Source organism: Coregonus lavaretus (genome assembly GCF_964263955.1).
Source record: "Coregonus lavaretus genome assembly, chromosome: 1".
Taxonomy (NCBI): Eukaryota; Metazoa; Chordata; class Actinopteri; order Salmoniformes; family Salmonidae; genus Coregonus; species Coregonus lavaretus.
Genome location: NC_139988.1, coordinates 11,653,241 through 11,666,514, shown reverse-complemented (window position 1 = coordinate 11,666,514; position 13,274 = coordinate 11,653,241). Strand labels below are relative to the sequence as shown.

The following is a 13,274-nucleotide window of genomic DNA, read 5'->3' as shown; positions in this document are numbered from 1 at the left end:
TTTACTTCTTTGGTTCTTTATCACGGAGTGGGGGGAAACAAAGGTTCAATGGCCCACAAAGACACCCTGCTCAGGGATGGCCCCATTTCAGTCCAACTAGTCCTTCAACAGAAGACTGAAGCATAACCTTTGATCAACCACTGCAAACAAAACAGCAGCCAGATTAACTTGGCATGGCTGAGAAAGCCCATCCACATTGGTGATATTTTGGGGTCTCAATGATCAACTATGAGTTATATATGAGTTATGTAGATTGATTTAATATAGCACATGAATGGATTGTAATCGCTATATGGGAATGGCACTACTATTACATAATGGTGAACTAAGGGCCATTTTGTAATGCATGACCATTATATAGATGTTTACACCACCTCAGCTCTCCATGGTGCTGTCATTGTTCTGAGCAAACAGTCTCCAGAGAGGCTCAAAACAGCCCTCATTCACTAATGTATAATAATAAATGTGACAGTTTACAAGTATCATATGTACAATCACTAACCACAGACAGTAAAGGTCAACAAATGAATGTTGCACATTCCCCAAGAGCTCCAGTTCAAGGCAAGAATACACTTCATTTTCATGACAAAAAAGTTTGAATGCCAGAAACTCAAGATAAACTTTTGTTCAGACAAAGCTCAACTATTCTCTTTCTTATAGGGAGAGGCTGGGGAGATTATGCAGAAGCACAGATCGATCTTTCCTCAGTTATTCATACACACAAGAGTGACAGATTCCATATCTAGAGCTTGAAAGTTAGGAGCCTTGTGGTTATAAGTGTTCAGAACTACTTGTTAAACCATAAAAACGCTTTTGGGGAGGAGCAGTGAAAGACCACAGTACAGCGCTGCATAGAGCTGACAGGCAGCTGAGATGAAAGCCCACCACACAGTAGCAAACCACAGAACCAGTAATTATATATCAAAGCCCCTTCATAACCAATACATCTATATGGAATATGAACACAGAAATAGAAGCACCACCACCACAAACTGTCATAATCGCGGAGTTGCAATCAATTTGACAATCAAATCCACATGAAGGTTCCGTTCCTCTGGGCGTTCGTAAATTCAGAGTGTTTCGCTCTCTAAGCAATCAGAGCGCACACTGGACGCTCTGGCCGAGGAGTAGGGTTGATCTGAGCGTTCTGACCTCACTCTGACCATCAAGCTAACATTGGCTAGCTACTTCCAGACACAAATGAGATAACACCTCACTCTGACCATCGCCCTAGCAGCGCTGGTTAGGCTGTGTTTATGTTATCCAGAGTCTCTCTCTCTCTCTCTCTCTCTCTCTCTCTCTCTCTCTCTCTCTCTCTCTCTCTCTCTCTCTCTCTCTCTCTCTCTCTCTCTCTCTCTGATATGTAGAACAGAAGGTACAGTAGTATTGTGCAAATGAACATCATGGCATTACACAATCCCTTTACACTATTGCAAAACCCTTCATAAATGACCCACACATCTCTTAAGGCATCCAGACTGAGTTTCACATCATAAAGTTAAATAAGAGCAGGACAGACAGAGGTACAGCAACAAAACAACTCCTCAGTTTGTTTGGGTGGCGTTTGTGTCTTGGGCCAAAACCACCAGTGCCCAGATATAGACATTTGTGATTGCATGAGAGGAGGAGTCACTACAGCTTACTAAAAACATGATATGCTTTCTGACAAACTGGGTTAGATAGAAAAGCTCAGCTGAACTTTTCAGTCAGTTGAACAGTGTGTGTGTGTGTGTGTGTGTGTGTGTGTGTGTGTGTGTGTGTGTGTGTGTGTGTGTGTGTGTGTGTGTGTGTGTGTGTGTGTGTGTGTGTGTGTGTGTGTGTGTGTGTGTGTGCGCACCTTTGTCCACAGATCAAACTACACTGTGTTCCAATATTGCTACTATTGTCCCATCAAATGATAAGCCTAAAGAGACAGATAGCTAGGGTTTATGGGCCACACAGCCAGGAGCCCAGATAAAACACAGCCAGGAGCCCAGATAAAACACAGCCAGGAGCCCAGATAAAACACAGCCAGGAGCCCAGATATAACATAGCCAGGAGCCCAGACATAACACAGCCAGGAGCCCAGACATAACACAGCCAGGAGCCCAGATAAAACACAGCCAGGAGCCCAGATAAAACACAGCCAGGAGCCCAGATATAACATAGCCAGGAGCCCAGACATAATACAGCCAGGAGCCCAGATAAAACACAGCTAGGAGCCCAGATAAAACACAGCCAGGAGCAGATAAAACGTAGGTGCATTTGTGTTTATTTTATCCGTTCCTTACATGGTGCCCGCCAGCAGGCAGCCCTTGCATCATGTTTTCTCTGTAAACAGCGGTCAGAGAAAGGGTTGCATCCATAGAATTAGGAATTAGAATACTAGAATGGACATTAACCTTCTTATGATGGGATTAAGGTCAGCCATTTTGGTCAGGGAGTTGGTCAACCATGGTTTGCCAGTGCTGTGATAAAATAGTGTAAAATATTGAATTTGAAGAATTTATCTGCACTGTATGTTTGTTAGCTAGCTAGCCAGACAGTTGTAGAGGAATGATTACATTCATTTTTCAAATTAACTGCCAATATGCCAACATTCCATTTAAACAATGCAGTCAATCCACAGACATACACTGTCTGAAATCAGTTGATGATAGGACTGTAACAAGTTATAAATGCAACAATTACTGATATTGTATCATGTAATAGCACTCACAGCTTTCCAGGAAAACAAAACTGAGACATTTATTGTCTGCACATATATTTTAGAGGCTATTTATACAGAAAATGTGTATAAAACCCGTATAAACTGTATTTATAATTTTATGACAATATTTTAGGTTGACAATAATTCTATTACATATTTTCTGACATATAAACTGATGAATTTACGAACGCTCAACACCCGTTGAATATGGCCGGTGTCAGTAAACATAGGCAAAAAAGCGTAATTACATTGTTGCCAGCAGCACAGTTACAGTCACCAACGCTCTGAATTTACGAACGGGCAATCTGACAACGGTCTGAATTTACGAACGCCCAGAGCTCAGTCTGAGCGCACTCTGGCACTCCAGATTGAATTTACGAACACACCCTTAATAGGATCTCTATGGTTGCGAAACCGACCCAAAAGAATCCACCGCAGCCATTGTCCACATTACCGTCATCAAAAACGGTTCAATGTTCCCTATTACCGGTGTTTGTTCTTTCTAAAATTATGCAATGATGAAGAGGAAATTGGGTTCATGGAAAATGTAAATAACATGATATAACTAGCACCATTTGGATAACGTGTTTCAGCCAAAGTGTGCACAGTTTAATAAATAGCCTACTTCTAGGGTATGGCTATCAATGCAAATTCAAAAGTTCAAGTTGCATCCCTCCCTGAATAATACATTGGGCGGCAGACTGTGTTTTTATTATGAATCAAATCCATATAGCCCGTCACCCCCTCTAAACACCCAGGATTCTCATGGCGCTTTTTCTTTCATTTCACTGCTTTACTTTAGTTGGGGCCCTCAACCACCTCGCATATTTAACAACCCGGCTCTTCACACCACACTGCACCAAATCCGGTTATTCAGAGGGGCATGCAATCCAGAAGTGTTTTTATCAATTTGACAGATAAGCTATTAGTTCTGCTCCGCGTCCAGGGAAAAGAGAGGGAGAAACTCTCCCTAAACTAAGCAATGTCCCCGGGGTTACGGCGAGAAGGAAACCAACCACTATGCTCCCTGATTTTGCTGCAAAGACCTTCAACAGTTATTTTCGGCTACATTTCACAGCGATATTACACTTAAATTTTAAATGCACATATTTCATCCATTAACTTCATTCTTTTAAAGTTTTGTTTTGACTAATTGAATTAGGTACGATGATTAGGCTACATAATGTTCCACTCATATTGACTGGATGTGAGTTGCCATTGCCGAGTCGTCGTTGACTATAGTTGCCTATTGAATAACACGTCTAAATTATATTACTAATGCAAGCGCCATCAAATGAGTAGGCCCTACTTATTTTATAGGCCGAGTCAAGAGAATGCAACGCGAGGTAGAGGCCTCATTATTTATGTCAGAAGTCACACTTGCTATGCCCGTTGTTTATAATGTTCAATTATGCATGAAGAATATAGGAGAGGGAGGGAGAGGGTGGGTCATGTATTTCAAAATATTGATCAAGGAATAGCGCTCATACTGTTGGTGGGATTTTGCATTAATTTATGATTTTTAATTATTTATTAGTCCTCCTCCCACTCATTGTCTGTTAACATGTAAATGGCTTGTATAAAGGTTACTTAGCTACCATCTTAAGAAACGTTTGAATCGTTTTTGTTTGATTGTTGTTCTCAGAGCAGCTCAGTGCTATTGTGTTGTAGATTAATTAATGTTCCATTCGAGTGCATTTATTATGTATTTCTAAAATAATAAGTATAGCCTGACATTGCATATTTATTTACATTGAAGTTGTAAATAGAAAAAAAATGTAATTGATAATTAAAGTAATCAAGCACAGCTTATTTTTAACACATTAGGCCTATAATTTCTCGATCTAGAATTCATTACATTTCCCACATTAAACAACAACTTGCACATTGCCTAACCTTTTCAGCATTGTAGTATAAGAAACACATGTATTACTAGCTTATAATGAACTCATTATTTTTAATATTAACAAAGGTTAAACTCAATTTAACAGCGCTGAAAAGTAACCTGTTATCTTGCCATGTTGCACTGTGTCCAATAGAGACCACTGCACAACGTGGAAACCGCACAGCCCATACCATAGCCTTTGTAACGGTGACGGTGCATTGGTTCATTATTCAGGCATAGCCTAGCCTACTACCGGATCATGGAGAAAGATATATACAAAAATATGAATTTGTTCTCACTAATGCTATTCAATGACCCTACAGTTTTACTCAGGTTTGAATACTGGATGATCATATGTCCACGTTGATGTCAAGACTGCTTGGAGTTTTGAAAAGCACCCTACTAACAAATATAGAACAAAAAATCTATTGGAATAATAGTCACTAACTGTAGCTTATAGAGATATTATATTGGCCTAAATATGGTCACTGACATCATCTCTAAACATTTATTCAGAATAAACTTCTGTTGCAAATAGCGAATAAGATATGATCAAGGCCTATTATTACGTATTATGGAGCTAACTAAATTTAGTTTGGGGACATATTTAGTTTTATTTCATAAATTATTAATACAAATCATATTACTAAAACGCACAGATATAATTAGCCTCAATTATACTATCGAATCCTTTACATGCATTGTTTAATTATATAATGGTTATAACTATGTAATAAATAAGACAATCAAACTTTTCCTGTCATTTTAATACATTGTCAAGTATACCATTCTAAGTCAATATTATAATGTTTTAATGCAAAGAAACCCTTCAAAGTTTGCAAACCAATATAATGTTTGTGGAAGATTCAGGCAATGAAACGAAAAGCAATAGGCTGCTATGGACAACTATTGGAAGTTGAGCTCTAATAACTGGATGGATAGCTATGACCGTAATGCCTATTCTCTCACCGTTTCTTGTATAGCGCTGGTTCATCTATGGGAATCATTGATGTACGTCTAATAGCCTATCTTTAATGCACATCGAATGTGAGAGCATACAATGTAGATGTATTTACCTGTACCACTCCAGTCCGTTCTCGAAGTTGCGGTCGAAGAAGTGCGGCTCGGCTCCCACGGCTCTGATGTCTGGATGCACCCGGAGGAACTCGAGCAGTGCGCGCGTCCCTCCTTTCTTCACCCCGATGATGATCGCCTGCGGCAGTTTCTTGCTCCCCAAGCCGTTGGAGAAACTTGACATCGCATCGGGCTCAGGAGCTCTCTGCCCCTCACCCCTCATCTCATCCCAGTCCTCGGCTCCTCTGTACGCGTCTATCTCTTTATTGAGCAAGTCTCTGGAGGAGGTCCGGACGGATGGTTCGTCGTAATCGGATTCTATATCCACCCAGGTTTGGAGTTTAGGGAGCAGTCTGGACATGAGGTCCTCTCTGCCGTTATTCTCTGTCCTTTTACCGACCACGGACCCCGTCACAGTCTCTTTTCCCCGGTAATTGTCCACGACCAAACTAGGCATGGTGGCACAGTAGCCAACGCAGTAGTAAAGCATATATACCCAGAGTAAAAACATGATGCCGAGCAGAAAGAGTTTATTTTTCACCGGGCTGAATGAGAACGCATACAGATTGTGACAAATCAGGCTATATTCCATAAGCCTTGCGGTTGCATACCATATTGCAGCAACACATATTGCCAAAACCACTCACTCTCGATGGTACCTCAAGTATCCTCGCCATTCACCTAAAACGAAAAACTAAATAAAGCAAGCAAATAAACTAAAGCGGATGATGTATCCACGGGTGAAAAGTCATTGCATGCTGTAATTGTAAAGTCATTGCATGCTGTAATTGTTATTCACCAGAGCCTCGGGAAAGAATTCCGAAATTGATACGAACGACTGGTGCATTTCAGTGGTGCTACTCCAAGCCCCAGCCGTCTCTCTCCACACGCACCACCGTCACCAACCCATCAAGCAACTGCTAGAGTCAGAGGCTTCTGCGGAGGACTAGACCTTTTACACCGCGAGGGGCGTATCTATACGTCTGATTGACAGTCACCATGGCCAATTGACGCACGCAAGCGAAATAACAAGCTAAACTGACCTATCACAGGAGATTGCGGGAGGGCGCTCGCGTGGAATCCTGGTAGAGATGATTGAGTAACTGTCCGTCAACGAGGTGCTTTGCGTTCTGTGGAAAATAATGAACGACGTGGAACTGACCTTCCACGGAGTTGCATTATTTTCCAGAGAACGCATAGAGCCCCGAGTTGATAATCCCTTTTATACCATGGCTATAATTGAACACATTTGCTGCTACAAATGTGTTCATTTGCCGGTAGAAATGTGTTCAACATCCACTGAAGTAGCTAGAAAGTTTACTAGATAACGACCGTAGTTTTCGTGGTAACCAAACAAACAGACTTGCTAGTTTAGCTAACCAACCCATCAGTCCTAGCTTGCTATGATGAACATCAAATTCAACAATGCCAAAAGCAGCTCAAACAAAACATGTAAAAAGTAACTATAGCCATTGAATTCTACTGTGCAAATATACTGTGCCTTATAGGGAAATAATGCACGCTCTAGAATGCCAATCAGAAGCTTCAAGCCAATCAGAAACAAGTATTCAACAATGCCATGGTATAATTAAACAATAATGCCCGACGGGGTGTGTTATATGCAAGACGCAACGCAGAGTGCCTGGATACAGCCCTTAGCATTGGTAATAATATACCACATTGGCCATATACCACAACCCCCCGAGGTGCCTTATTGCTATTATAAACGGGTTCCCAACGTATACCTGTCTGATATACCATGGTATATTAACACATTGGACTGGATAGGGTAGTCTGCTCTGGTTCTGTGTCATATAGCCAACAGGCCTACGACAACACATGATTTATTATGCATAACTCTGTTACAGTTATGATCCATCTTGTCATCTCAAACTCAATATCAACTGATATAATTGTTGCTGGCACAGATCTTCTGCATTGCCAAACATATAGGCCATCGGTTGTGCGAAGCACAGTATATAGGCTGCATTATACGTTAAATATTTTCTTCCATATTTTCGATTAGAAAAACACTTCGATTATTGTGTTTTTTAAAGAAAGTTACATCGAGATATAGGCCACAAATTAGTATTCATAACAAAAAGTAGTCATGACAATGTCTATACCCAATTGTTTTAGCAGAGAACTTGGAGAAAATAGTAGCTAGATGCTTGACAATAATGAAGATGAAACCTTTGTGAAATCAACTTGCAAGTCATTTTAGATGAAGAAATGTGCGGTTGTTATCACAGGAATAGTTAGTATCCTTAGCCACTTGATTATTTTTGTATTTTCTTTACAGTGAACATAAATATCCATTAATTAATTATTAATAACAATGGTTCATACCTTTATTATTGATAACAACAATAACAATAAATATATATATATATATATATATATATATATATATATATATATATATTAGGCTATTATTAGTATTAGTATTTTTATTATTATTATTATTATTATTATTATTATTATTATTATTATTGTAATCGAAAACGACAACACAGTAATTAATTTTGAGTTATGTAAGTTGTAAGAAAAAAACATGTCTTCATTCGTTGAGGACTTTGGCCTATCCGTTTGTTATTTGTTAATGTTAAACTACTTTTATGTCAACGGTAAATACCACATGTTGGCCTAAATTCAATGTAAATACACAGAGAAATGTCGACTTTAAACGAAAACTGTGTGTGCTGGAACTTTCGATCCAGTTTGCCAACAAGTCCCCAAACTTTCTGCTCGCGCTGACAAGGTGGCTATTCATGATTAAATAAACGCATTTGTATAGCTGTTGAGAACTTTTTCACTCTCACATGGATATGAATGTTATAATGTGGATTAAACATGATTTAAGTTTTTGGAGCAACATATGAATACTCATTCATAAAGATAGATATGTGTTTAGCAATATTTTAACACAACTTTGCAAGGCAGACATAACTCAATGACAACCCTAAAATAGTTTAATTTAACTTCAAAGGACATCTAAATTCTATGTAAAATCACATTAATTAGGGGTCCTAGCACCGAAGGTACTGGAAACCATACTGTTATTGTAGGAGTTTCTTCTTCTTCTTCTTCTTCTTCAAATGAATAACTGATAAATCAAATGATAAAACAAAGAGCCTACTTTAGCCTGAACATTTGACAAAGACACTTCACATTGCAAATATTTCAGTAATGTTTATGCTACATAATTTACAGGCCACCATGAAAAAGACAGTCTAGGATACAATTCAATCCTTTCGAGTCAATTAAATCTTTGCAATACTTAGTGTTTTTGTATCTTGAGCCTGAATATCTCACAAGTCCTAAATACATTTCGTACAAGACCAAGTAAAATCGGCCATGATCTGTTTAAAGGCCACAAAGTGACTTTTAAAAGTTTGCTACCTTACTGAGGGATTGGAGGTCCATGATACCAAGAGTAAGCCACTTTACATGACTGGCCAGACACAATACGGCCGCGCGGGGAGACTCTGCCAGATGTTACCGTGAAGAACAAACTCGGTCCTCGTTCGGGAGTCCGGGGAGTAGGACTATACACTGAGTGTACAATACATTAAGAACACCTTCAGAACGGCCTCAAGTCGTCAGGGCATGGACTCTACAAGGTGTCGAAAGCGTTCCACAGGGAGGCTGGCCCATGTTGGCTCCAATGTTTCCCACCGTTGTGTGAAGTTGGCTGGATGTCCTTTGGGTGTTGGACCATTCTTGATACACACCGGAAACTGTTGAGCGTGAAAAACACAGCAGCGTTGCAGTTCTTGACACACAAACCGGTGTACCTGGCACCTACTACCATACTCTGTTCAAAGGCACTTAAGTATTTTGTCTTGCACATTCACCCTCAATGCCACACATACACAATCCATGTCTCAATTGTCTCAAGGATTAAAAATCCTCCCCTTCATCTACACTGATTGAAGTGGATTTAACAAGTGACATCAATAAGGGATCATAGCGTTCACCTGGATTCACCTGGTCAGTCTATCTCATGGAAAGAGCAGGTGTTCCTAATGTTTTGTACACTCAGTATATCTTCTGTTGGTGGTAGCCTATAGCAACACAATCTCACACTCAATTCCTGCAAATATGTACAAAAAATATTTCAGCAGATTTCGTGCATTTCTGTGTGGCTTAATGTGAAAAAAAAAAGAAAATGGTGCTAATTAATTTGTAGGAAAATACAAAAAATATTGTGCAACTTCATTCACAGGAAAATACAGTTTTTTTGGGCAAACTTCAGGAACATACTTTTTAAAAGTTATTAGAGCAATGCATTTTGGGCAATCGTGTTCTACATTGCCTTTTTTTGTGTCCCACTTTTATTTACATAAAAAATACAAACGTGTTATCAACCCAATATTGTTAATCAGCCAGGTTGTCAACGAAACACTTATAATAGTAGTCTTACATTTTTTATTTATTATTTCAAATGCTGTTTTCGATGCTTGTTTTCGCTTAATACTTTGGGATACTGGTGCTATGTCAGAATTTATGAGGGTTGCCAGATTGGAGTAAAATATCTGTATTTGTCAGTTTTTTTTGTGGTATCAATGAAGGTATTTGATTGGGGAATGGGGATACATTTTCATGATGGGAAATGAATTTGTCAATAAATGTGGGAAAACAGAAGACCTGCAAAAAAAAATCTGTTTGGTTTAAATTCCCCTGGTGCAACTGCATGGTATTTGCATCTATAACGGGGCTGGACTATCAATGCAGTTAAACAGGTTAATGTAAAATAATGAATTATGTTGGCTTACACTTATGGCACATCCAAGGCTGTTTCATGATGATTATTACGGTCGTGTACTGTGCATTCGGACAGTATTCAGACCCCTTGACTTTTTCCACATTTTGTTACATTACAGCCTTATCAATCTACACACAATACCCCATGACAGTGCAAAAACCGGTTTAGAAATGTTAGCAAATGTATAAAAAATAAAAATATTACATTTACATAAGTATTCAGACCCTTTACTCAGTACTTTGTTGAAACACCTTTGGCAGCGATTACAGCCTTGAGTATGATGCTAATAGCTTGGCACACCTGTATTTGTGGAGTTTATCCAATTCTTCTCTGCAGATCCTCTCAAGCTCTGTCAGGTTGGTTGGGGAGTTTCGCTGAACAGCTATTTTCAGGTCTCTCCAGAGATGTTCGATCAGGTTCAAGTCAGGGCTCTGACTGGGCCACTCAAGGACATTCAGAGACTTGTCCCAAAGCCACTCATGCATTGTCTTGGCTGTGTGCTTATGGTTGTTGTCCTGTTGGAAGGTGAACCTTTGCCCCCAGTCTGAGGTCCTGAGCGCTCTGGAGCAGGTTTTCATCAAGGATCTCTCTGTACTTTGTTCCGTTCATCTTTCCCTCGATCATGACTAGTCTCCCGGTCCCTGCCGCTGAAAAACATCCCCACAGCATGATGCTGCCACCGTCCTGCTTCACTGTAGGGATGGTGCCAGGTTTCCTCCAGGCATGACGCTTGGCATTCAGGCCAAAGAGTTCAATCTTGGTTTCATCAGACCAGAGAATGTTGTTTCTAATGGTCTCAGAGTCCTTTAGGTACCTCTTGGCAAACTCCAAGCAGGCAGTCATGTGCCTTTTACTGAGGAGTGGCTTCCATCTGGCCACTCTACAATAAAGGCCCGCTTGGAGAGATGGTTGTCCTTCTGGAAGGTTCTCCATCATGTTCTCGGTCACCTCCATGACCAAAGCCCTTCTCCCCAATTGTTCAGTTTGGCTGGGCAGTCAGTTCTAGGAAGAGTCTTGGTGGTTCCAAACTTCTTCCATTTAAGAATGATGGAGGCCACTGTGTTCTTGGGGACATTCAATGCTGCAGAAATTATTTGGTACCCTTCCCCATATCTGTGCCTCCACACAATCCTGTCTCGGAGCTCTACGGACAATTCCTTCGACCTCATGGCTTGGTTTTTGCTCTAACATGCACTGTCAACTGTGGGACCTTATATAGACAGGTGTGTCCTTTCCAAAATTTTTCAAATCAATTGAATTTACCACAGGTGGTCTCCAATCAAGTTGTAGAAACATCAAGGATGATCAATGGAAACAGGATGCACCTGAGCTCAATTATGAGTCTCATAGCAAAGGGTCTGAATACTTAAGTAAATACGTTTTATTTTTTATTTGTAATACATTTGCAAAAACTTATAAAAACCTGTTTTCACTTTGTCATTATGGGGTATTGTGTGTAGATTGTTGAGGAACACATTTCATTTAATCTATTCTAGAATAAGGTTGTAACTTAACAAAATGTGGAAAAAGTCAAGGGGTCTGAATACTTTCCGAATGCATAAGTTAACTGACCAGTGTGGACTCAAAACAAACACATTCTACACATTTATAAACTACCTGTTTAAAGTGTTATTACAACCATGGTTTTCTTTTGTTACTGAAGCTTATATATCAAATAACCTGACAATGATCCACATCATATGGATAGACAAATAATGTGTGTTATACAGCAAAGCACAACTACCCTTGTTTTCCAGTAATGCAATCCAGTAATATGAATCACTGTTGATCCATCCTGTTCTGATCTAATGAGATGGATTTAATATTTTTACAACCCCAGAGGTTGTAAATAAATCATTTTTAAGGTGATATAACTTGTATCATTATTACAGGGCTGTGAAACCCATAGCCGAATAGCTTCAGACTGAACATTTCTCACCATTTATTAACGGAGAGCAATTTCCGTTTTATAACAGGTAGTGTCCATTTATTTATAGTAGTGTTGATTAATTATTGCTTTCTTCAGTGGCAATACAGAATTTATATAAAAATGCAAAATATACCAAAAGCTAAATCAAGCAGAGATTTATGACTATTTAGTCATGTTAATCATTACTGAAACATGCAAACATTTAACCAGTTAAAAGATAATGAATACCTGACAACTAGATACAAATATTTTATAAAAAATAATTCATTCAAAAGTCAAGAGTTGGCTATAACATGAGTAAACAAAGTGAGTGTGTGTATATGTGTGTAAGTGTGTGTGTGTGTATTATGGTCTGTATTATAATAATTTCCTTTCAAAAAAGTATCCCCATTCTCCAATCAAATACCTTCATCGATACCACACAAAATAACCTACTAGTGAACATCATCGACCAAATAACATTGAAGGATCGATCCCATCCCAGTTAGAAATGTACAGAACACGAAAAGCCTCGATGTCCTCCGATAGTAAAGTAGAAGACAAAGACTATAAAGTATTTTACTATAGGCTACACGCAGCGACAGTAGGTTGTCCTGGAATGTGAGCCATTTGTCATTTAATTCCCTGAGATCAGAAAGCCCAGATGTCGGGTCATTATGGACGTAAAAGCCAGCATGGGTTCACTGTGGATTGTGAGTTCCTTCTGCATTCTCTGGGAACGGGCCTGCTACCTGAATCTCTGGTGCCTCCAGCCCAGTTATGAGAGGAATAAATGTGATTTAAAGGGTGATGTCACTTTGCTGAATAGGGTTTTTAAGTCCCAAATTGCACATTATTCCCTATGTAGTGTACTAAATAGTGCCATTTGGGACGCATAATAGGAGCGACTCCCTTCAAATGAGTTATTATGCATGCATAACTTCGGGAT

At 39.4% G+C, this 13,274-nt stretch overlaps 1 protein-coding gene across 1 annotated transcript in view; it reads right to left on the bottom strand.

The window, feature by feature from the left end:
• Window positions 1-6,581, bottom strand: part of LOC311127580 (heparan sulfate glucosamine 3-O-sulfotransferase 3B1-like) — a 39,016-nt gene extending 32,435 nt beyond the window's left edge. The window contains exon 1 of the mRNA XM_084159397.1: window positions 5,651-6,581. Within this exon, the coding sequence (XP_084015523.1) occupies window positions 5,651-6,240 (590 nt within the window). The 5' untranslated portion in view covers window positions 6,241-6,581. The remainder of the gene's footprint in view (window positions 1-5,650) is intronic.
• Between the last annotated feature and the right edge of the window lie 6,693 nt (window positions 6,582-13,274).